Consider the following 26,423-nt stretch of genomic DNA (forward strand, 5'->3'; position numbering starts at 1 on the left):
GCTTAGCCGAAAGAACTACAAAAGGCTACGCATGCGCATACATAACTAAACCTTGCTGACGTCAATTGACGGCCGCCTAACGGCCAGTGAATCAATTGGTTATTCAAACAACGTGATCGTTGTCTAGAAAAAAAAATGAAATAATGGGTTGATTTACTGGGAGCCGGATCGAGGATAAGAATCAAAGATATCTAAAGTTAGATTGAGGTACATAAATAATGATGAATTAAAGTGCTATTATTTTGCAAAGAGATATTGATTTCTTTGAAACAGTACTATTTACTTTACCTTCACTTTAATGTAAACAGTAAAATCATAATAAACTGCATTTCCTGAACTGGGATTTATAATAACAAAATGACGCACTCCGTCTGAGATGGTTATTAATCCGTTTATTGTGCTTACAGTGTAGATGAAACCCTCTCCCCATAATGTAAAATATATGTAATAAAATCTAAGACATTTAGCCCATAATTAAAAAAATAATAATAAAACAGTATTTTGGCACAATTAGGAAGATATTGCACATATGTGACTTTTAAACCACAATCAAATTAGATTTAAAAATTGAACAACTGACCTTTGTACTGATATGACCACAACCTTGGCACAAAGAAAACATGCAGAATTTTATTACCTGAAGTTAAAGGGATAGGAAAGTCAAAATTAAACTTGCATGATTCAGATAGAGCATGTAATGTTAAGACTTTTTAAATTCACTTCTATTTTCAAATTCTCTTAGTATCCCTTGTTGAAAAAGAATACGCACATATCATACACCAGTGGGAGCTGCTACTAATTGGTGCCTGCACACATCTGTCTCTTGTGATTGGTTAACTAGATGTGTTCAGCTAGCTGCCAGTAGTGCAATGCTGTTCCTTTAGCAATGGATAACAAGAGAATGAAGCAAATTTGAGAATAGAAGTAAATTGGAACGTTGTTTAAAATTGTATGCTCTGAAATGTAAAAGAATATTTTTGGGTTTACTATCCCTTTAAATCCGATCGCCAAAAATAAATTGGTTTAATAAACAATATGTTAACAATTGTATCTAAATTCATCCATGTTAACTAAACTAAGTTTTTTCCTTCCCTATGTAACATGTTAATTCCACTAGACAACGATGGGAATGCTAGTTATTGTTGGGCAGCTGACCAATATTTTGGTTTATTGATAATAAAGGTCAAACAACAAAACATTAAAAAAAAACAAAAAAAAAACAAATAAAAAAAACCAACCAACCAGGTAACAAATTTCAACACTTATAGCTTTGTCGCTCTTGATACACAAATATTTACAAAGAAAAATAAAATACTATTTCATCCAAAACAGCTTAGTAACAATAAAGCTGGGATTTTACCCCACGGCCAGAATCCTCATATTGTAAGAAATCAGATTCTGAGTCATTCATTGCAAATCCCTGTAAAGATTCTTCACAGGTAGGACCAGTCCTGTAAATGCCTTCTGCAAAATCATCTTCAGAAGCCAAAAGTACCTGGCTCCATGTGGAACTTTCTATCTTTCCAGAAGTACCTCCATATTCCTCGGGAAGGGTGGACTTTGGTACATTGTTATGAAGAGAGTTTAAGTCTGAGCCATGGAGAAAAAACTAGAACGGCAAGAAAAAAAAAAAGAAGCAAAAAAATATTAAAAATTGTTTGTTTTGTTTTTAATTTTTAAAACTATCTAGACAAAAATATGAGTAAGCATTTCTTGATGCAGTAAAAGTTCTAGATATTTGAATGGACACAAACAAACAATCTGATTTGAAAGGATGTCTTATAAGCAGCCAGTAACTACTAGTGAGATTTAGAAACAAATGCCAAATACTAATACAGAAAACGGACAAGGAAGAAGGGAATGCTTGTAGCTCTATTAGTAGCTCCAGTATATGCTTGATTTAAATAAAAAGAAAGCTTATTCATTTGGATATGATTGACAACATGGACTCAAATTTTATGTGTGTGTTTGGATTAGTGTATTTTTTTATTTATATAACTCCATATAGTGCTATAAAAAGCACATTTTCACTTGAGAGCTGTTTATGTCACTATGTAGCGATAAGGATGTGAAAGAGTGATGCCTACCTATCAATATATTGCTAACCCCCACCCTCTCAACGATTTATCTCCATCCTGGTAAGTTTGTATCATCTGCCCTTACTCTTTTCTTGTAGCTCTGTAGGTCAGGGGTTGCCAAATTTGCTAAAAATCTAGGAGACAGTACTTTGCTCCCCTCCCAAAAAATAATAAGAACATGTCTTTCACAGTTTCTATCAATGATCACTGGTTCAAGAAGTTAAAAAAATATCAATGTGCCCCCTAATTTGAAAAAGTGGAACACTCCGGTAATTAAGAACAAATAATTATATGATAATTCCTAGATCGCTAAGCTTTGCAGCTGGTATAGAAGATTCCGTGGAACCGAGATAATTATATATATTTTTTAAAAGATGGTTCTATACTAAGCATGTAATGCTGCCACTTTGCTCATGAATAAACACATTAATAATTAAGAGCACACTGAATATTCATGGATCATTTCAACAGTGACTCACTGATGCACAAGGTAAAAATAACAAACTTACTACCTCATGCTGCACAATCATATATAATATGAGTTTATAGCAGTCCTGGTGTTTTACTGTCATGTATTAGATGATCTGCACACATTTCTGCTCAATATTATAAACAAATAGATAATGCCTATAAATCCAAGTGAGAAAATCATTATACAATGAAATTCTCCATCCATTAGTAAGAAAATAGGCCCAGTAAAATGATTATATCAGTGCTTTTTGTAAACACCCATTCCTTGCTAAATGTGATTTACTTATAATTTATTTTCATTTTAAGGCAGGGCTCGACAAAGCTAGGCATCAGGGAGAAATTGGGTCCTTAAAAATAGGCCATGTTGGAGGCTTGTTCTAGTAGCCGCCATGTCCAGACGCACTTTCTAACAGCTCCAGATCCCTGAAGGAGATTGCATAGATTATATAATCCCCAGCAAACACCAGTGTGGGTGGATACGGCTAGCCACCCGAAGATTTACAAAGTGACATACATAGACCCGGTGACTACCGGTGTCTTAAACTCCCCCAGGAGGTCCCTATCACCTGAGACTGATGCAAACTCACACATATCTACCCACCCTTACTCCTCGCATCTTTTTGGCTCCCCTAAAAGGTCCTCTTCAGCCGAGACAGACAGGATTACACTCGCATTCACCGACCTTCGCTCCTTGCTTCTGGCGGTTCAGAGTTACCAGGGGAAATACCCTTGACAGAGTTTCTCCGCCCTATACTCCATCTTGAGGCCTTGCCACACTAAAAGGGAGCTTCCTTTCACCCGTTTGGGGATCGGGTAACTTCACACTGATAGTTACTTTTAAAATCTGGCATTTGGACTGCCTCGTAGCGACATTTGATTCCCCATATAATATTGATGACTTTTTTTTTAAGTCTGAATTCGTGATATGGGACTGGATCATTTGTATCTTACAACTATTTAAAATGAGGTTCCATCATATATAGTATATGCCACTTAGGTATTCATACATCAATGATAATTCTATAATCTAAAGCTTTGTTATGAGATTAGGCTGCTAGTTTTCTTTATTGCCTCATCAAACTGGGGTTGCATCAAATTGGTCTGCATGGCTGTCACCCCAGAAGGAATCCTCTTCTAAAGATGATGCACAAAAAAGCCAGCAGTTTACTCAAGATAAGCAGACTAAGGACATGGATTACTGGAACCATGTCCTGTGGTCCGATGAGACCAAGATAAACTTATTGGGTTCAGATCGTGTCAAGAGTGTGGGGGCAACCAGGTGAGGAGTACAAAGACAAGTGTGTTTTCCTTACAGTCAAGCATGGTGGTGGTAGTGTCATGGTCTGGGCCTGCATAAGTGCTGCCGGCACTGGGGAGCTACAGTTCATTGAGGGAACCATGAATGCCAACATGTACAGTGACAAACTGATGCAGAGCATGATCCCCTCCCTTTGGAGACTGGGTCGCGGGGCATTATTCCAACATGATAACGACCCCAAACACACCTCCAAGGCGACCACTGCCTTGCTAAAGAAGCTGAGGGTAAAAATGATTGACTGGCCAAGCATGTCTCCAGAGCTAAACCCTATTGAGCATCTGTGGGGCATCCTCAAACGGAAGGTGGGGGAGCACAAGGTCTCTAACATCCACCAGCTCTGTGATGTCGTCATAGAGGAGTGGAAGAGGACTCCAGTGGCAACCTGTGAAGCTCTGGTGAACTCCATGCCCAAGAGGGTTAAGGCAATGCTGGAAAATATTGGTGGCCACACAAAATATTGACACTTTGGGCCCAATTTGGACATTTCTACTTTGTACTCACTTTTTCTGCCAACGGTTTAGACATTAATGGCTGTGTATTTTGAGAGGACAGCAAATTTACACTGTTATACAGGCTGTACACTCACTACTTTACATTATAGCAAAGTGTAATTTCTTCAGTTTTGTCACATGAAAAGATATAATAAAATGTTTACAAAAATGTGAGGGGTGTACTCACTTTTGTGGGATAATAAATATCCATATATAAATGGAACATTAAAACCCCTTGCTCTTGAGTGGACAAAGTGTACTTAAAGGGACAGTCAACCATAGAATTGTTATCGTTTTAAAAGATAGATAATCCCGTTATTACTCATTCCCCAGTTTTGCATAACCAACACAGTTATATTAATGTACTTTTTACCTTTGTGATTACCTTGTATCTAGGAACCTTCTTCCAGCCCCCTGATCACATGACTGTGACTGTTTATCATCTATTGTCTTAAATTTAGCATTGTATTGTGCTAGATCTTAAATAACCTTCTGTGCCTGAACACAGTGTTATCTCTATAGCCCACGTGTACTTTCTGTCTCTTTGTGTTGAAAAGACATTTAAAAAGCATGTGATAAGAGGCAGCCCTCAAAGGCTTAGAAATTAGCATATGAGCCTACCTATGTTTAGTTTAAACTAAGAATACCAAGAGAAAAAAGCAAATTTGATGATAAAAGTAAATTGGAAAGTCAATTAAAATTAAAAGTCCTATCTGAATAATGAAAGTTTAATTTATACTTGACTGTCCCTTTAACCCACACTCCCTAGAGAGGCTGAAAATCACATTCTGTAACCTAGGTTTCCTTTAAAATGCTGTTAAAACAGATGTGCGATTGCTTAGAGCACTAGGAAAACTTATTTAGACCTAGCCCTAATTGGCCACAATTAAGTAAGATATAATAAATATACCAACTAGTTTTGCAAATCATTAATAAAGTGACACATCTAAATGCTTTTAAAACTTATTTTTTATGTAGGTCTTTTATAAAATGCAATACTTAAAGGATCAGTCTATGCAGTAGAATTGTATAATTAGCAAGTGAATAATTAAAAGACAATGCTATAACACTTACTCTGAATTTCAAATAAGCAGTAATTATTTTTTTCTGACATATTTCTTTTTTCTCAACATCAGCCAATCACAGACTAGTATACGCATGCCCTGTGAGCTTGTGCACATGCTCAGTAGGATCTTGTTCCCCAGAAAGTGTGAATATAAAAAGACTGTGCATAATGTGATAATGGAAGTAAATTGGAAAGTGTCTTAAATGCATGCTCTATCTGAATCATAAAAGTTTATTTTGACTTGAGTGTCCCTTTAATTGATTATATATACTATTTGAATAAAATAAAAATACTTTACTGAAATTTGTTCATGAACATTACATCCCTTTAAAAGTACATTCCAGTGAAAATTGGAATCCACATGGATGAATTTAAGTTTTGAATAGAAGCATTTTTGTTATATACATTTATTAGCAAAAATGCTTCTAATAAAAGCTATAGCTGTTTCAAAAGTGTATTTAAGTATGCACCGTGCACCAGCATTTTAAACACAGCACTTTCTCAGAGAACCTTAGGTGCTTGTATAATCTGGTAATGACTCAATTTGTTAATTGCTGACATGATACAAGCCCCACTGGCTCTCTAAACAGCAGCAGTATTTAAAATGCTGGTGCACTGAGAATACTTAGTTATGCTTCACGTGCACAGAAAAATATTAACACTAAAATAGTGATAACTTTTACTAGAAACATTTTTGCCAATGCATGTATATTGCAAATATGTTTTATTCAAATAAGTCAGTAATCTATATGCATTTAAATTTTGGCCGGAATGTCCATTTAAACTCATTTTGTTCACCAAGTGTTGTGATTATGTCAAACAGAATGTTTGCAATCAATTTAGCATATCAAGATAAAATCTCCCTTCTCGTATCTTAAATCCATTAACGTGCTGCTGTTAAAACTATAAAAGGTGCATCTTGAAAATTGTTCATCAGATCATCCATAATGTAATAAAGTACACTTACCCTGTTCACAATTTTCTCCTTCAAAAATGGCTTCAGAATTGCAAAAATCCCCTTAAAGATTCGTGGTTCATTAATTATATTCACCGCCTTAATTCGAATAGGAAAACCATCCTGATTTATAAGAGAAGACAAAAAAAAGGTTGCTATAAACAATGACTGTGTAGCACACACAAAAACTATGCCTAAACAAAATAAGCAAGCACTTTTATAAGTTATGCTATACTGGATGCCTTCAGTGACTGAGATAAATAACTAAAGTAAGAAAAAAAGTTTAAAGTAAAATTGTATTACACTTGTCCTTGCATGCAGTGTTTAACTTTAAAGAATGATATTTGCTTTTCTCCATTCAGTAGATAAAATGAGTGACTTTTTTTTTTTTTTACACCTGTAATTGGAAAAAGAGGCCCTCGTCTTTCCAAAATGAGGTATCATGCCCCTCTGTATGTTTTATGGGGCTGAAAGCATGTTTGCTTGGTGAGGTAGGTGATCACCATTACCACTGGAAAACTAGGGTGGAACATACAGACTGCGCAATTAAATGTAACATTGAATAAGTGGGAGCCACTATTAATATAATGGTATTACTAAGCTATTTTGGGCAATTAAATTATTATTACCAATTCAGTGGTATGAGCCAAAAATGAAGCCACAGCACAACTGCCTTTAGTTTGTACAACGAAGGGCACAATAACTGTGATCCAGGCCTTCGTGTGTACACAGGCAGCTGACCCTAGTTTCTTCTTTGTAAATATATGGTTATTGGTGACTAGCTACAAGAAAACACTCAAAAACAAACAAAAAAGACACAAACAAGGTCTCTACTGCTTGAATGACAAGCCACCGGGGCCTTTGTACGTGACCTGATGATGCAGACATCCTTTCTACTATATGTTCTTCTTCATTTAAATATTGAATATTAAGTATATTTTTACCTGAAGGATTCCAATCACTTTTTTAGCCATAAATGGACCAAAATGCGATGCCTGTGACAAACCGACCCCATCATAATCTGCTAATATTACAATGCCGTTAACTTGGGTTTCCTCAGACTCAACAAGTTTTTCCAGGGAGAGATACATGGCACGTATATTTTCTGTAATTGGAAAATCTCTAGGAGTCCACTGACCTGCATGATGAAAACAAGAGCATCACAAAATACATAGACTTTAAGGCTAAATGTTACAAGATACTATATAATGTGCATAGATCAGTTATGGCTTACCTTGGCACCCCAAATGTTTCAAAACTACATTTCCCATGATGCTCAACTAGACTGCAGAGTGCCTAAGCATCATGAAAAATGTAGTTCCAAAACATCTGGGGCACAAGGTTAGCCATCACTGGCATTGATAATTAAGTCTAAACGAATGTATTAGACTGACACTTATGCAATTACATTTCTTTCTCATTAGATAGGCCAAATATGTCTATTAAAAATGATAACTTTGTGTACTTCATATACCACTAACCCTATTTATATTTAACAGTGGAACATGACTTAGCCTTTAATGATCACCTCACAAACACTAAGAATTACAAAGGTGTAGAGTGCAGTTGCCCTACTTACCCCCAAATAATATATGTAAATACATTTGTGTGCAAGAAAATGTATGTTTATAAGAAAAAAGGTGGAAGGAAGCACTTTAAGTGCTGCAAATTTAAAAGGGACACTGAACCCACATTTTTTCTTTCACGGTTCAGATAGAGCATGCAATTTTAAGTAACTTTCTAATTTACTCCTATTATCAATTTGTCTTCATTCTCTTGGTATGTTTATTTGAAAAGTAAGAATTTAAGTTAAGATGCTGGCCCATTTTTGGTGAACAACCTTGGTTGTCCTTGCTGATTGGACAGCACCAATAAACAAATGCTGTCCATGGTTCTGAACCAAAAATGTCCTGGCTCCTTAGCTTAGATGCCTTCTTTTTCAAATAAAGATATCAAGAGAACGAAGAAAATTTGATAATAGAAGTAAATTAGAAAGTTGCTTAAAACTGCATGCTCTATCTGAATCATGAAAGAAAAAATTTGGGTTCAGTATCCCTTTAAGTTACATCTTAATATGTTTTATTAGCTACACTTGTAAGTGGAGGCAATGTTCTAATCCTAATTGCTTCCACCTACTATACAGCTATGTGGCATATATTGCATAATTCAAAATACCTTAAAAAAACTATTTCACAAAATACTCTTGCATTTGCAAAAAATGTTTACAATAAACTTACTGTTTTAGCGACAACTTGCTGTGCAAACAACCAGCAAAACATGCATGACACGATGGCGCATGCTATTTTTAAAGTCAAATATAGGTACAGTATCAATGAGTAAAGATAGGATAGAGGAGGTAATGTGTATATCCTCGGTGCTGCCCCTTTAAATTAATATCTAAAAATAGGAAAAGGAAATGGGAGAGTATAGAGGGGATATAAAGCACTCTTACACCTATCGCTTGTAATAAGCTGTAAAATTACAGCATGAAATATCTGCTAGCGAATATTAAATGTATATACTGGTAATAAAACCTATAATCTTTATTAAGGAATTTATTTAAAAATTAATGACTAAGGTGATAAACATCACCTATCATTACCCACACAGATATATTACCTAAAAGTACACCACAATTACTGCACTGCTGCTATCATGTCACCCCCCTGTATTCCTGGCCTGAAGCTGACGGTTCCTGATATCGGCCAGGAATACAGGGGGGTGACATGATAGCAGCAGTGCAGTAATTGTGGTGTACCTTTAGGTAATATATCTGTGTGGGTAATGATAGGTGATGTTTATCACTTTAGTCATTAATTTTTAAATAAATTCCTTAATAAAGATCATAGGTTTTAATACCAGTATATACATTTAATATTCGCTAGCAGACATTTCATGCTGTAATTTTACAGCTTATGACAAGCGATAGGTGTAAGAGTGCTTTATATCCCCTCTATACTCTCCCATTTCCTTTTCCTATTTTTTGACGATGGCGCATGCTCCCAGTGCATGTTATGATGCGTATCATGACATCATTGGAACACAGAGCACTAACAATTTGGGATGAATACACACATGACCTATGTATGTATAATCCACAGGGCACCTTTAAAAGGTTATCACTAAAGAAGGCATAACTTTTATGAGAAGCATATTTCTAAAAGTATATTTATGAAATCTCTTTTAGTGGAATACAAAATGCTATGCAATTAAAATTCTACTAAATACCCCTTTCATTCTGCTTCAAAGTATAATATACAAGGGCAAATTGCTTATTGTTCCTTGTTAAAGGGCCATTATAGTCAAAAAATTACACCCTTTAGAGCAGAGCTTTCCAAACTTTTCATGTTGGTGCCACACTTTTTAGACCTACACCATTTCGCGACACAGTAATTCAGTTGTTCTAGCAAACAGGAGGTTAAACTAACTTGTTTTAAGAGATAGGGACACATACATAAAATATATAATATCAAAATGTATTTACAAGTAACAGTATGTATGTGCAAGAATTAGAAAAAAAGTTTATAACACCAATAGCTACTTAATATTTTAATGGGTTGTATGAGGTTGATGGGATGAACACAGTTTCTGAATATTTGGTGGAATATTAGATAAAGACACTTGCATTTCGTCATCAAGCATTTTTAAAGGGACACTCAGGTTTTATTAAATTTTCATGATTCAGATACAGCATGTAATTTTAAATAACTTTCCAATTTACTTCCATTAAAAAAAATGTGCATAGTCTTTTATATTTACACTTTTTGAGTCACCAGTTCCTACTGAGCATGTGCAAGAACTCACAGACTATATTATATGCATTTGTGATTGGCTGATTGCTATCACATGGTACAAGGGGAGTGAAAATATACATAACTTTGAAATGTGTTAGAAAAGAATCTACTACTCATTTGAAATTCAGAGTAAATGCTATTGTATTGTCTTGTTATGTTGCATCTGTTGATTATGCAAATCTACTGTGTTTACTGGTCCTTCCTCTTCCTATCCATATATCAAGAGCAGGAGCAGCAATGCACTACTGGGAGCTAACTGCAAAAAAAACAACACTTTGACTTCTGACTTCAGCTCAGCCTTTAAGCTGCCGCCCTCAGAGCTCTGCAAGTCCGACTGACTACTGCCCGCGTTGCAAACACACTGCTGTCCCACTCACTGACTACACGTGCAGTCACAAGCCGATCGAGGAGACTACATGTGCAGTCAATGGGAATAGTTTCAGTTCCAGCTGATCTGTGACCCACTAGGTATCAATCACGTGTCAACCACCTGATATGCATAGCAGGCAGGCAAAAAGTCTGAAACCAATAAAAAAAAAATATAAAACATTTTTTAATTAAAAAAAATTTGTGCTGAAGCTGGGACACACCTACACACTGCCGCCGACACACTAATGTGTCACAACACACAGTTTGGAAAGCACTGCTTTATAGCATGCTATTTTAAGACCATTGACCATTTAAGAAATCAGCATCGCAAGTCGAACGACTCAGATGTGCAACTAGAGCTGCTGATTAGATTAGTGGAGAGTTCCGCTCAGGACCAGCAGCGCACCGTGGGTCCCGAGTGGCAGTTCTACTGTGTGTTTAACCCCTTTGCAGGGGTTAAACACACAGTACTGCAAGGTCTATCGTCTTAAAAGTACATGCTCTAACAGGTTAGAGCATGTCATTTTTTGACTATAATGACCCTTTAAAAAAATAATATAATATAGAAGGTGATTCTGGGCAAAACTTTAGGGAAACAGTACCCTCAAAGAGGTTTATACTATCCCGAATGAAGATGAACACCTCAAATGTAATTGTGTTTACTTTTTGAATAGCAGGTCCAAGGTTGATCAGGAGCTCCCCAGTAGCAAACAGGTTACAGATCCTCTTTCTAAACTTGGATTGTAAAGTAAACCTAAACCTCATTCACCCCCACATCAACCTAGTCAGAGTCAGCAACCTTGGCTCTCCTGATGTTTTCAAACTACATTTCCCATGATGCTTAGGTAGCTTAAAAACACTTAAGCATCATGAGAAATGTAGTTCTAAAACATCTGTAGAGCCAAGGTTGCTGACCCCTGCGTGGATAAAATTAAAGGTCAAAATAATGTCATTTGCATTAAAAAACAAAACAAACTGTTGCATACCGGGACGAATGCAGACAATCCGGCGTCCTTCTGCGTCTTTATTAGGAAGTACAGTCAGAAATCCAGAGTCCAGCACAGGTTTGACTGCAGATGGCCTTAAATTATTAAACACTTCAGGCCAACCTTTCCGGCAGCTGTAATAGTTTACCAGAAGCTGAAGTGCTCTGTCATAATCAAACTTCCTTGCCCTTAAAAACCGTAGCAGGAAAGAGTCATCAATACGTGTCTTCAGATTTGGGTAGTCCTTCCATATCATATCCCGCAGCGCTTGCACATCACGTAGTCTCCATTCTGGCTTCTCTTGCAACTCTTCACGTGCTTTTATGACTAGTTCAGGTGATAAAGTGCAGACATAGTTGTGTCTGGAACTAAATTCGTCCAATGGAGAGGACACTGAAGAACTTGCTACTGAGGTATCATTGTCTTCTGCCATTGAATTTCAGACAACTATCAAATGAGAAAGAAAAATATCAGCTTTATATATAGGGACAATAAATGTTAAAAAAAAAGTAATGTGTGAAAGAGGACAATTTAAAAACGTAATAAAAATATTAATTTAAAAGCTGTTTTTATTATTTGTGTATAAGACATACATACATAATGATCTGATTAGTAAAAACTGGGACATAAGCATTCAGTGGATTCGGCCCTAAACGAATGCTATGCAAATCCAGATCTTGGTGTGTTGCACTTTCACAAGAATAAATCCGGCTCCGCAAATTGCTGAATGCAGCTTGTGGCTGCCATGTTCGGCATTCGTTTAGTGCCGAATGCTCATGTCTTATAAAAATGAGTCCCAAAAACTTAAAAAGACATTGTACTGTAAAATATTTTCCCCTTTAAAAGGGATACTAAGCCCAATTTTTTTCTTTCATGATTTAGATAGAGCATGCAATTTTAAGCAACTTCCTAATTTACTCCTATTATAAATTTTTCTTTGTTCTCATGTTATCTTGATTTGAAAAAGCAGTAATGTAAGGTTAGGAGCCGGCCCATTTCTAGTTCAGCACCTGGGTAGCACTTGCTGATTGGTGGCTAAATGTAGCAAACCAATCAGCAAGTGCTACCCAGGTGCTGAACAAAAAATGGGCCTGCTCTAAAGATTACAGTACTGCTTTTTCAAATAAAAAAAACATGAGAACAAAGAAAAATTGATAATAGGAGTAAATTAGAAAGTTGCTTAAAATTGTATGCTCTATCTGAATCATGAAAGAAAAAATGTGGGTTTAGTATCCCTTTAAAGGAACATGAAACCCAAGTATTTAAACAACTTTCCAATTTACTTCTATTATCAAATTTACTTTGTTCCTTTGGCATCATTTGTTGAAAAGCATACCTAGATAGGCACAGGAGCAGCAATGCACTACTGGGAACTAGCTGATGATTGGTGGCTGAACAATCATGCTTCTTGTTACTGGCTCACCAGAGGTGTTGCTTAAAATTGTTCATGAATCATGAAAGAACAAATTGAAATTGTATGTCACTTTAATGTGTTCCAAATTATTCATTTTACGTGCTGGAGTGCATTACCTTTTTTTTTTAAGTTCCTTTAACTTTATTGTGTCATTTGAAATAGCTGCTTACACCAGTTAAAATAGCCACAAATACTGAAAATTTCAGTACTGCAGCATTGGCTATAGAAAAGCTTTGTAAACAACAGGGAGCAACAGAAGGGGTCGAAGAGAGCACAGCCCATCTCAAAAGCTGTCCATGCATAACTTTAAATACAATGAACTCTTATTAGCTACTTGCCTTAGCACATTTAAACTTTTTCCTATATTTAAAGCAACATTTAAAGTTGAAATATGCATATTTACATAAACAAACCCAAAAGACAGCAATGAACTGGTCTTCCTCTTTCCTAAAAGTAGCACAAAAGTAATTTGTCTTCATTGTACCAAAAGAGAGGTATTTTAAAATGTATTTTATTTTTGCTTGTGAAGCATGTGATTAAATATCCACTAATAAAGTGGTGGCAGATCTCCTTGTAAACTAGTGAAATCCAGTTGCAACACCTGTACATTTCTAATTAAACCACTTTATCTTAACTTTTTTTTTTCAAAAAATATTTTTTACATTTTATATTCACAATAGAATTTTTTTTAGAGATTACTGTCCCTTTAAAAAGGTCTGCGTTATATCACCCCAAATACTGTAGCTTTGTTATCTTATATTATAATTGCAGTTGTACTTTTACTTTAAGAATACATGATCAAACTAAAAATAAATAGCTTTCAGAGATGACTGTATAACACTTCAGTGCTGTATGACTAAACCACCACTTCCTACAAACATTTTAACATATCCTGTCTTTATTTCCTACCAAACATGACAGTATCATTTGAACAGTCATCTTGCTAATAAATTGCATGGATCACAAATTAAAGGGACAGTCTAGTCAAAATTAAACTTTTATGATTAAAGGGCCATAATACCCAAATGTTTAAACACTTGAAAGTGATGCAGCATAGCTGTAAAAAGCTGATTAGAAAATATCACCTGAACATCTCTATGTAAAAAAGAAAGGTATTTTACCTCAAAAGTTCCTCAGTAGCCACCTCCCATTGTAAAGGATTTCTAAGCAGCATTTTAGTGTGTTTGTCCTGGGACATCTGAAGGGACTAGCATCGTGCACTCTCATATTATTTCACCAATCAGGTAAAGGAAGCTTACTATGAAATCTCATGAGAGTTAAGTCAAATCTCATGAGATCACAGTAAGAGTTCATGACCTCAGCACTGCTGATGCTGATTGGCTGCTGTTCATTTCTTCATTTTTTTAGTTTTTTTTACCTGCAGCTGTGAGCAGCTGAGTATAACTTTTTACACAGAACTTACTCTGCTGAGCTGAGGAAATTGTGATGTAAAATATCTTCCTTTTTTACATAGAGATGCTCAGGTTATATTTTCCTGTCAGCTTTTTACAGTTATACTGCATCAGTTTCAAGTGATTTAGCATATGAGTATTATGTCCCTTTAAGATAAAGTATGCAATTTTAAACAACTTTACAATTTACTTTTATCATCAAATTTGCTTTGCTCTGTTGGTATTCTTTGTTTAAAGCTAAACTTAGGTAGGCTCATATGCTAATTTCTCAGCCCTTGAAGGCGCCCTCTTATCTCAGTGCATTTTGACAGTTTTTCCCAGCTAGACAGCGCTAGTTTATGTGTGCGATATAGATAACACTATGCTCACTCCTGTGGCGTTACCTTGGAGTTAGCACTGATTGGCTATAATACAAGTCTGTCGAAAGAACTGAAAAAAGGGGCAGTCTGCAGAGGCTTAGATACGAGGTATTCATAGAAGTAAAAAGTGTATTAATATAACAGTGTTGGCTGTGTGAAACTCTGGACTCACACAGTTAAAGGCAAAAAGTCTACTCTAGAATTTTTATTATTACAAAAAAAAAAAGAAGATAGATAAATACCTTTATTACCCTTTCCCCAGTTTTGCATAATCAATATTTTTTTTTATTAATACACTGTTTACCTCTGTGTTTACCTTGTATCTAAGCCAGACTGACCCTTATTTCAGTTCTTTTGACAGACTTGCATTTCAGCCAATGAGTGCTGACTCCTAGGTAACTCCACGGGAGTGAACACAGTGTTATCTATATGGCACACAAACTAGAGCTGGGAAAAAATGTCAAAATGCACTAAGATAAGAGGCGACCTTCAACAGCTTAGAAATAAGCATATGATACGAACCTACCTAGGTTTAGCTTTCAACAAAGAATACCAAAAGAACAAAGCCCATTTGAATCATGAAAGTTAACACTGTCCCTTTAAAAACAGCACAAAAAAACAACAACTATTATACAGAACACTGTAAGGTCATACAACCATTTAGTGAAAGTGATTGTGATTGTACAAAGTACAAAGATTAAACAGATATGTGCATCAAGCTTGGAATCCTTCCCTGTTGGCACATAGGAGAGGGTTAGGTTGTAAATAGATATGTCATAAATGTAATAAATATTTTAAAAAGGCCTAGATACACACAGCTGATACCATTTGTGTTTTGAGAGGAAGACAGGCACCACCAATTACTTTTGTAATAACTCCCTATTCACAAGGCTGTCAGACATATTTGTTCAAGAAAAACCTTTTTTTTATGCCCTTCAATCTACTAGGCCAGGAGGAGCAGTAAATGGGATTTTTTTTTTTTTTTTTTAAACAGTTTTATTAAAGAAAATAATTTTGCATACATTCAGTAGTCAAGTATATCTTAGACACGTCAACAAACTATGTATACAATATTTGAACATACAATAGTGGAAAAGATTTCTTGATATCTTAGTGCATTATATATTAATGAATGTATATATAGACTACAAAGACTACTAACGTACCAGAGTATCAGCCTTGACCTAGGATACTTATCTCAGCTTTGTGGTTAAGGGTTTTGAACAGATATGTGCTATGGGGGGTATGGCAGACATTCAGCTTCACATAAGGCAGGCTACGTCAAAATGAAAACATGTGTCTTGACGCTTTGTACATATGATATGTGGTCTAGCTATTAGCAGGGATCCCATTCAGATATTCCTCCCATAGAAAGTGCATTGAGTGATAATCATCCTGTCTGTGTGTTTGTGTGTAATGATATTTCTCTAACATTAGATTATGAGTGACTGTATGTCTCCAAACTTCTACAGTGGGGAGGTCTAGACTTTTCCAATGTAATGGTATTAATCTTTTTGCTGTATTTACCATTATTGTCAATAATGCCAGTCTCAACTTACACTTAATCTTTGGGAAATGGTTAAAAAGCAAGACCTGTACCTCAAGAGAGATAGGTATATTCAACACCTGCTCCATCTCTTTCCGGATGGTTCCCCAGTAGCATATGGCCTTTGGGCATTGCCACCAGATATGGAGTGGAGTTCCTCTGTCTTGACAACCCCTCCAGCAATTCGCAGGGGAGTTAGGGAATAATTGATGCAAGCGTACAGGTGTATAGTACCATCTGCACAGCAGTTTGAGGTTCATTTCCAACATGGAAATGGATGAAGAGGAATTACTCACATGTTTAAATATGTCATACCATATTTGTTCTGGGATTGAGCAATTGAGTTCTTTTTCCCATTTGCTGACATAAGACGGAAGGGATTTATAGTGGGATAGTTGGAGCTGTTTATGTACAATAGAGAGTATCCCTTTGTTTGGCAATGGGGCGATACATACATTTTCAAAAGGGGTCAGGGAACGGGTAAAATGCACTCTATGCGGGTGTTGTGATAGGAAATGTACTAATTGTGAGTATGCCAACCAATTTTGTATTTTAGGTCCCCATCTAGTTGCTAGGTCTGTTTGTGATTGGACCCTTCCATCCTTATATAGAGTATAGACTGGGAAAGTGTCCAAAATGGTTACCATTTGTGATTCACGTATGTTGATAGTTAATGGAGAGGTTATATTGCCTACAATCGGAGTTAAGGGGGAGTGTAATGTAGAAATACTCTTATGGTGGCGTATGACTTTATCCCATATTTTATATGTTTCTTGAATTGGGATGGAGGTGGTGTCTGGTAGCGATCTCTGGTTAGGAGGAAGCCAACAGTTCCCGCATATATTATTATTATTGGTCAAAAGGTTGTCCAATTGAACCCATTCTTTAGTCATAGCATGTTTACACCAGTCTACCACTCTAGACAGGAAAGTAGCTGTTCTGTAAAGCTGTATGCTAGGTGCGCCTATACCTCCTAGTTCTCTTGGCCTATATAGTGTGGCAGTAGCTATAAGCGGGCGCTTATTTGCCCAGATGAAATTATTCAGTGTTTTTTGTAGTTTATGTATAAGCGAGTCAGGAAGGGGTATAGGTAGGGTCTGTAATAAGTATAGTATTTTGGGCAATATAATCATTTTGAGTGCATGTAATCTCCCTAACCAAGATAGGAATTTATTATTCCAACTTCTCAATATTGAATTAATATTTGAAAGAAGGCTATCGTAGTTTAAAGTTATAATATCTTGTATTTTTGGGGTTAAGTATACTCCTAAATATTTAATTGCTTTGCCCTGTGCTTTGAATTGAAATTGCTGCTGTAGATTTGCTAAGGTATTTGATGTGAGATTTATATGTAGTAATTCCGATTTCGTAATATTTATACTGAAGTTAGAGTATTTCCCGTACACCTGTAGTGTATCCATCAGAGCTGGAATTGTGGAGTCTAGATTCGTAAGGGTAAGAAACACATCGTCAGCATATAGCGTGATCTTATATTCTATTGGGCCTACTTGAAGTCCTGCGATAGTGTTGTTATTCCTAACATAAGAAGCTAGGATTTCTATTGATAAGACAAAGAGTAATGGAGATAGGAGGCATCCTTGTCTCGTGCCATTATTAATTTGAAAAGGGTGTGAAAAGGAGTCGTTTAATTTAACTTTTGCTTGAGGTGCATTATAGAGCGCGAATATTTTCATGATTAGTTCCCGGTCAAATCCAAATTTAGATAAGGCTTGTTTCAAAAATGCCCAATCGAGCCTATCAAAGGCTTTCTCCGCGTCCATAGAAATGAACGCGGAGGGGGTCTGGTATTTATGGGCGTACTCCATAAGGGTCAAAATTTTAGTGGTATTGTCTCTGGATTCACGAGTGGGTGTAAACCCTGCTTGATTTGTATGTATCAGAGTTGGGAGAATTAAATTAATACGGGTCGCAAAGATCTTGGCATATATTTTAATGTCCACATTGAGTAGGGAAATTGGGCGAATATTGGCCGGTGTGTTCGGAGGTTTTCCTGGTTTTGGGAGTACCGTTACTTGTGCTTCTAGCATTGAAGGCGGGAATGGGTTCTCTTCAGTCACCTCATTAAAGAGTTGGACGAGATGTGGGATTAAGAGTGAGGAGAATGCTTTATAGTATTTGGCCGGTAAGCCATCAGGGCCCGGGCTTTTACCATTAGGTAAGTTGGTTATTGCATATAGAAGTTCTTGCGTTGTTATGGGACTTTTCAATGTTTGTAGCTGCTCTGAAGTGATTTTAGGGACCTGACAGTTGTCTATATAATCACTAAGGTTAAGGAGATGCTCCATAGTTGGGGGGGTTTTGGAGATGTTATAAAGCTCCTTATAGTAATCATGAAAGACCTGGAGAATTTCTCTGGTGGTGTACAAGGGTGTTTTACATTTTGGCTTCTGGATCTCATAGATATATGATTTAAATCTTTTCTTTTTCAGTGCGCGTGCTAATAATTTGCCTGCCCTATTGTTCTCATAGTAAAACTTAATATTAGTCTTCTTATGGAGAGTTTGGTACTCTATTTCTAGGAAATTATCTAACGCTTTGCGGGCTGCTTGGTATTCTCGAATTAGTGTTGGGTCATTGGGATTGCACTTTAAAGCATGATCTAGGATCGTGAATGTGCTTGTGAGATCTAAATATTGTTAGCGGGTTTGTCTTTGTTGTATAGCTTTTAGTTTTATCAGCTCTCCTCTGACTACACACTTATGTGCTTCCCATAAGACATAATTATCTGTGACTGAGTTAGTGTTATGGGTAAAATACTCTGTAATGAGAGACAATAATTTATTTAGAGAATTTGGGTTGTTTAGTAAGGTTTCGTCTAATTTCCAGTGGAAGGGTTCTAGCTGTGTTTCTGGCCATATAAAATGTAAGAGTACCGCTGAGTGGTCAGACCATGATGTAGGCGAGATTTCACAGCGGCGCACATTGGTCAAACCTTTCTGATTGGTGAATACGTAATCTAATCTGCTGTAAGATTTATTAGGGTTCGAAAAGAAAGTGTAATCCCTTTTATCTGAATGTATGAAACGCCAGACATCGTATAAGCTAAGGTCTCTTAGATTTTTCCACAATGTCGTGGAAACTTTTTTTGATACCGAAATTTTAGGGTTAGAGCTATCTTTTTGCGGTTGTAGGGGAAAGTTAAAATCACCAGCTAAATATATGGGGCCAACTGCTAGATCTAAAATTTTCCTAAATATGTTCTTAAAAAAGGGAGCTTGTTGTATGTTTGGGGCGTAAATATTTACTAGAGTTACCGGTCTACCATATAGGAGACCCATTAATCCCAGGAACCTGCCGTCCCTATCTCTGCTTACATTGGATACAGTGAATGGGAGATACTTTCTGAGTAGAATACTAACTCCCGCTTTTTTGTTGGGTCCAGAACTATGGTAGTGTGTTGTGAATGTTTTCCCGAAATACTTGGGTTCCTTGTTATGTTGGAAATGGGTTTCCTGTAGGAAAAGGATATCCACTCGTCTTTTGGACAAATCAGATAGTGCTTTAGAGCGTTTGTGGGGTGAGTTTAGACCTTTGGCGTTCTGTGTCAATACTGTGAGTGAATGTGTGTTCTTACCTACAGATTGCGACATCTTAACTTATATAGCGGACTTAGCTGCCTGGAATTTAGCACAATACCTGGTACGTAGTCTATGCACTGCGACAGTAGAGAAGTAATAATCCTGGAAAACAGATCCACATTGATATAGGCATTGTAAACAGTAAATGCAATCAACATAAACAAATAAACATAATAAGAAACTATAACTTGAACATAATTTCAAAACTCTCTTCCTAATGTAGGGCATATTGAGAGCAATATTAGGGGGAATCTACAACAAATTGTAATCGCAAGCCCTTTTATCATAACTAACTGGCAATTATCTTTTCTGGCAATGACAATATGGACTAATCAGTCACACATTTTAAAGATTCATACAACTGGCAAACATATAACATGGGAATCCAAATTTTCATTCAGATCTTAAACATTTCCTGAATTCCCATACAGGCTTTAATACTAGGTCAGGGGGATGTGCTAGAGTGACTTGGGCTAGGGACAATGTTCCTTTGTGACATATCAGCAGTAGTCTTTCCTTTTTTAGCAGACACCAAGCGCCAAGCTGGGGTTTTTCCAAGCTGTCTCTTGGTAGGGGGTAAAGTCATGTCTGCTGCTGGGTCTGTTTCTATAGGATCCAGTCCTAAGGATAGACAGAAAGCAGAGATGTCCTCTGGTGATTTGCAGATAAGTCTGTTATTATTGCTTAGGACCCAAATTTGCGCTGGAAAACCCCATCTGTACAGGATCTTTTTATTCCTCAGGTACGTCGTGAGGGGTGCAAATTCTTTCCTCTTCTGCAGAGTTTCATAGGATAGGTCCTGATAAAACTGGACTACTGTGCCTCTGAACCTGATTGGTTGGTTCTTTCGGGATTGATTCAACAACATTTCCTTCTCCAAGAAATTTTTAAACCTAATAACTATATCCCTTGGTGGAGCCGTGGCTGGAGGTTTGGGGCGGAGAGACCGATGGGCTCTCACCTACTGTATATCTGTCGTATGCGAGGTTTCTTTGATGTGCTGGAACAATGCTTGTAGATATACTGGAAAGTCTCGGGGTAGCACATCCTTAGGCACCCCTCGGATTCTTAAATTCTTTCGCCGACTGCGATTCTCCAAATCCTCTAACTTTTCTTGCAAACTGTGTATAATATCATGCTGCGATGCGACTTGTTCTGTCAGGACGTGTACTTCTTCTTTTAATTGGGCATGATTGTTTTCCAGAGATTCCATCTGAAAACCAAGAGTATGAATGTCCTGCGCCATAGTGGCTAGCTCTTCTCTGATGCATGTGAGTACTATATCCGCTATATCTTGTTTAGATGGTAGGTTATGTAGCATTGATACAGAAAGTTGAGGCTCAGGAGTTTGAGGGTTGACAATATCATCCTGTTGGGAACCTGAAATAGGAGATTTTTCTCCCGTGTTGGTAGAGAGGCGCACATTGTTTGCTGGGTCTGTGGCATGTAAGAAAGAGGTCATAGTCAGTGTTTTAATAGCAGTAGATTTTGCGGCCTTGTCAGGTTTTACAGAGCGCCTGGAAGCCATGCTTGATGCGATAAATGCTCTAAAGGCTGCTGAATGTCCAGTGTAAGCTGATGCCGTCAGTGCTATCTAGTGTCCAAATATTCAGCGCCCCAATGCATATATATAAATTTCTGATTGTAGTGGAAGGTTAAAATGAGTCAGACAATATCCCACAGAACTAATAAAACAGCATATGCAGTCAGATGCGATGTCTTTCTAAGATCCTACAGCACAAATGTTCTTTTACACAAGCTTATGAGTTGAGTGATAGTGGAATGTCCCTAAGTTTTTTTTTTTTAAAAAAGAGTTGTTTATCCAAGCAGGGAACCACTTCGGTTGCAGGATCTTTTCCTATGCTTGTGTTATATAATGCTGCCTCCACCTTTTCCAATCTGTGTATCTTTAAGGGAGCTATTGGGGTAACGAAATGTTTGTGTCCAGTTATCTGAACCGGGCATCCATGATGCTGTTACAAGTCTCTCATTTCTAATACTGCTGTTAGATGGTTTACACAGTTTACTGTGCAAAGATGATGTGCACGTTCTTTCCAACGTGGTAAAGTTTATATGTCCCCCCGGGTCATAAAGGTGCTGGTGATGTGGGAGTTGTGATAGCCACGTGGCTTACTTGCTTACCCAGGAGCGTGGACACAATTTACCCAGTGTCTGGTCGATCTTCTGCCGTAGCCGGTCGGTGGGACAGCTTGATGGTATATGGAGATGCTGTGAGAAGTGGAGCACTGTTGCTGGCCGTGTTACCCTGCTATGCAATGTTATCCAGTGGCGGTCGGGCTTCGCTTCCGGTTTAGGGCTCTGCATATACCAGATAATGGGCTCGTTGCTAAAGGCAAAATTCTCCCAGGTTTTTCGCCGTGATGCGGAACAAATCACCTTGTTATGTTCACAAGGGTTTCATCAGATATGTCCCATGCTTTGTCGCCTGAATATCTATTTGATTTGCCAGAAATTTAGAAGTTTGCAGGGCTGCTTATACGGAGCTCCGGTTTTACGCTGCTCTCATGGCAGCTTCCGGCTCCACCCCCCGGGATTAAATGTGATTTTAATAATAAAAATAGTAATTTGTATTGATTTATTGTCTTCGACTCATAGACACAAAGGAGCCACGTTGTAAAGGCAAGATCATATTTGAAACTCATTGAGCGTTTTGTGACCTATCTTTTACAACAGTTCATTAGTGGATATTCCTGACGTTAACATTTATAGTTGCATGTCATGCAATACATGATCTCTTGCTCATCACACGAGAACTGCTAGCAACATGGAAAATCAACGATTACAGCTGCAACACTTTGGAAACACGTTTACAAATGTTTATATAGGTAATTGTAATTGCAGAAGCCTGTAAGTTAACCTTTTAATGCCGTTCTATTCCGTCATAATTACACTGGGCTTTAGAGCCGTTATGATGGAATAGAACGTCATAGCCAATGGCTGTCCTGAAGCCTTCTGTGCTTCCAGAATTTGATTGCGGTCTGGAGGGCATTCCTAGGGTTGTAGGGACGCCCCCCAGACGCGATCCAATAATTGAAATCTTGCAATCGTGTGCACGATCGCGAGGTTTCAATTTGTCTACATCGGAACAGTTGTTCCGATGTAGACACTTTAACCCAGTCACGAAAGGGTTAATAAGCTATATTTATCTAAAATCCAGTGAGTGCGGCCACATCTCTCTATTATGCAATTTAATCCGGCACCCTGGTTGTTATTTAGTAAGTAAGAGTGCAGATCTCCCACGAGATTGCTGCTCCATTGATTATAATGGAACTTAGCGTGTAACGTGCAGCTGTGATAAGGGACAAGTACACATTTTTAAGAATTCCTTAATTTTCAAATTGCAAATTTATGTCGATTTTTTGGCAACATATTATTTTCATAAACAGGTTTGTATTGAATTATTTGCACCCCCAAATAGTAAAATCTAAAAGCACCTTTAAAGGGACAGTCAACACCAGAATTGTTGTTGTTTAAAAAGAAAGATAATCCCTTTATTACCCATTCCCCAGTTTTGCATAACCAACACAGTTATAATAATACACGTTTTACCTCTGTAATTATCTTGTATCTAAGCTTCTGCTGACTGCCACCTTATTTCAGTTCTTTTGCAGACATGCAGTTTAGCCAATCAGTGCTCACTCCTAGGTCACTTTACGTGCATGAGCTCAATGTTATCTATATGAAACATGTGAACTAATGCCCTCTAGTGGTCAAAATGTATTCAGATTAGAGGCAGTCTTCAAGGTCTAAGAAATTAGCATATGAACTTCCTAGTTTTAGCTTTCAACTAAGAATACCAAAAGAACAAAGTATATCATCTACAGTAAATGGGTGATTGTTTTAGATACTTATTTTTTAAGTAAATATAAAAAGGTATTCATAAATCGCATATATACTGTATATATATATATATAGGCTTACCAGAAGTCCCACTTTTACTGGGATTGTCCCGGTTTGGAGGCGCTGTCCCAGTGTCCCACCCAGTTGTTCCTTCTGTCCCAGTAGGGTTGCCACCTTCAGGTTTCAAATCATGTGTCTGGGTTTCAGACCACCTGAAACCCGGACACATTATTCAAAATGACTGGACTGTGGCTCTCCAGCATAGTTGGATGTTGGTACTTTGTTACATACAGCCCTGCATAGCTTAACGTTAGTGTCCTTCAAAGTTTACATTTAGTAATTTAGGCTGAGTGAGCAGCGTAGGGTTTTTTTATATTTTGTAGTACTACTTGGTTTATTTTTCTAAGAATTTAACACCTTCTCCCCCCCGACCCCTGGTGACATTGCCGGTAATACACCTTTAGGGGGATCATATGGGTATGACTAGGAAGTACAGACAGGCAGGATTTTTGGCCTGGATCTTGCTTTACTTCATGCAGGATAGCATTTTGGCTATAATCTTCCTGCATTATGGTATAGAGTAGTCTCTTAAACAGCTTTAGCAGGTACGTGTTTCTTTTTTACTTTCATTCAATGTTGTATTTATGCCTTATCAGTATTTGGCTCTGTTCCTTAATTAGACACATAAAACACATATTACACTGCAGATATTAAATTGTGAAATTGATAATTATGAAAGTGATAATTATGCTTGATGTTTGGCATTATTTAGAATCTGAGATTTAGATTAATGATTTATTTGCCATCACAACGTAATGGTGCCTTTTTCACTAGGGGGTGGTTTATGGTCTATTTAAACTGTGTGATTCACTTGTTTGACTGAGGAAGGGTAGAGTATCCATATCCACAAAATATTACACACATAAAAGCTACTACTTTAAAAGGACCGGTAATTGCCACGCCCCTTGACCACGCTCCTGACCACACCCCCACTGGCACCGCACCAGGTGGTCCCAGTTTCACCTCTAAAAATTATGGTAAGCCTATATATATATATATATATATATATATATATTCCACATGGTACCCTCAAACCATATAAGGGACGTTCAGGGGGACCCAATTAAACTATAATAGCAAGACAATATAAACAAATTCAGCACTCTCTTTACTAAGTTTCACTGTTTTGTAAAGTTTTATGTGTAAGGAAGGGGAAGCACTCTACCAAAATGTCAACCTCTACATTTTAACATTTTGATTTTTGTGTGTGTGTGTGTATAGAAAGATATAAACATACACACATTTTACACAAATATTACACACATATTAAGAATATAACACAGCGTTTCAAGTATATAATATACCAGCATGTGATCAGTGGAGAACCAATATAGGTTTTACTCCATAAATCGATGCAAAGAAGAACCATTCAGCAATAATAAAATCTGTTAATAGTCTTAAAGACAAAATGACTAATATGCATTTACAATTGATGGTCAGATAGTGAATACAGAATTAGTAGAACAGCAATATATTTACACATGCCAGCTTCAGAGCACAATCATTTTCCTGACTGACAGCTCCTTCTGTTAAACGACTGTTCAAGGGTTAAACCATCTCACCTGCAGGAGGGGGAGGCGCTAAGTGCAGCCACTAGACCCAGAGGAATCCTGCAGCATCAGCCGAACGGGTCACCTCTGCAGCATCCCCTTCTAGGCTCTTCCTGCACAAGATTTCACCTGCGCGCTCACCTGATTGGCTAGCACAAATCACATGTTCCTGGGTCGGACTATACCACCCACCTGGATTGCGTTTGCTGCCAGAAGCAGTGTTGTGAAAGCCGCGCTCTTGACGAAATCTGCGTAAGTGCGTACACGCTCTTGAACTAGAGCAGTTTGCCGTTTTCTACAGCAGAGGGAGTTTGAAGCGCAGCCGCATATGTCTTGGGATGTTTTGCTAACGCTGACATCTATCGACTGAGACGGAATGTTGCATCTTATGTATTTCCTAACGAAAGACTCGCCATCTCCAGAACATTGAGAGTTTTGTTGATGTTTTTTAGGATATGTTAAATTTTCCCGAGCTGTATTTGTACTATAGGAAGTTAAAGGGGCATTCCTTTCAAAGTTGGAATCGGCCATGGAGGCATTTCAGTTATGTCATTTTTGTAATATACATCTATTAACAAAAAATGCTTCTAATAAATTCTATAGCGTTTTCAAAAGTGCATTAAAATATGAGCCCCACTGGTGCTCTGAGCAGCTACATTATTTCAAATGCTTGTGTGCTGAGAATATCTAGCTATGCTTCACATGCACATGTAGAGAAAAATGTTAACATTAAAACAGTGATAACTATAACTAGAAGCATTTTTGCAAATATATGTATATTGTAAATATGTTTCTATTCAATGATGTATTTTATCTATGTGCATTTACATCTGGATAGAAATGCCCCTTTAAACATGTAGAGGTGTGGGTCGATAGTCTTAAAACTACATGCTTTAATGAATATAAACATGCAATAAACATCTGATATCCTGGAGTTAAATCATCCAGCACTGAGCCATCTGGGATAATTTGACAAGCCTGGTTGCCCAAGGTTTTGCAATCATGATTGTGGGCAGCAAATGCTGCCCGCACCCGAGTTCCACGGACCTTATTTAACCCCATAAATATATATTTATGGTGAAAGTACACTTGTT

General features: G+C 37.3%; 1 protein-coding gene across 3 annotated transcripts; it reads right to left on the minus strand.

The window, feature by feature from the left end:
• Positions 1–377: 377 nt before the first annotated feature.
• On the minus strand, positions 378–25,512 carry TTPAL (alpha tocopherol transfer protein like). 3 transcript variants are annotated; one of them, XM_053689765.1, is made up of 5 exons: positions 25,342–25,512; positions 11,529–11,975; positions 7,324–7,517; positions 6,392–6,502; positions 378–1,609 (listed from the first exon to the last, which is right to left on the minus strand). In XM_053689765.1, exons 2-5 carry the CDS (start codon positions 11,959–11,961, stop codon positions 1,334–1,336), a joined length of 1,014 nt encoding a protein of 337 aa, XP_053545740.1. In that variant the 5' UTR covers positions 11,962–11,975; positions 25,342–25,512; the 3' UTR covers positions 378–1,333. The 3 variants fall into 3 exon arrangements, with proteins under 3 accessions (XP_053545740.1, XP_053545750.1, XP_053545745.1); XM_053689775.1 differs by lacking the exon at positions 25,342–25,512 and adding an exon at positions 25,259–25,321; XM_053689770.1 differs by lacking the exon at positions 25,342–25,512 and adding an exon at positions 19,917–19,936.
• Positions 25,513–26,423: the final 911 nt, after the last annotated feature.

Source organism: Bombina bombina, chromosome 1, assembly GCF_027579735.1.
Source record: "Bombina bombina isolate aBomBom1 chromosome 1, aBomBom1.pri, whole genome shotgun sequence".
NCBI classification, from domain to species: Eukaryota; Metazoa; Chordata; class Amphibia; order Anura; family Bombinatoridae; genus Bombina; species Bombina bombina.

Excerpts from the sequence above, each read along its gene's own strand:
- TTPAL (XM_053689765.1), bottom strand. The coding sequence starts at position 11,961 with ATGGCAGAAGACAATGATACCTCAGTAGCAAGTTCTTCAGTGTCCTCT. Across the intron at positions 7,518-11,528 it reads GATTGTCTGCATTCGTCCCG|GTCAGTGGACTCCTAGAGAT; the intron begins GTATGCAACAGT and ends TTCATCATGCAG. Across the intron at positions 1,610-6,391 it reads AGGAGAAAATTGTGAACAGG|TTTTTTCTCCATGGCTCAGA; the intron begins GTAAGTGTACTT and ends TTGCCGTTCTAG.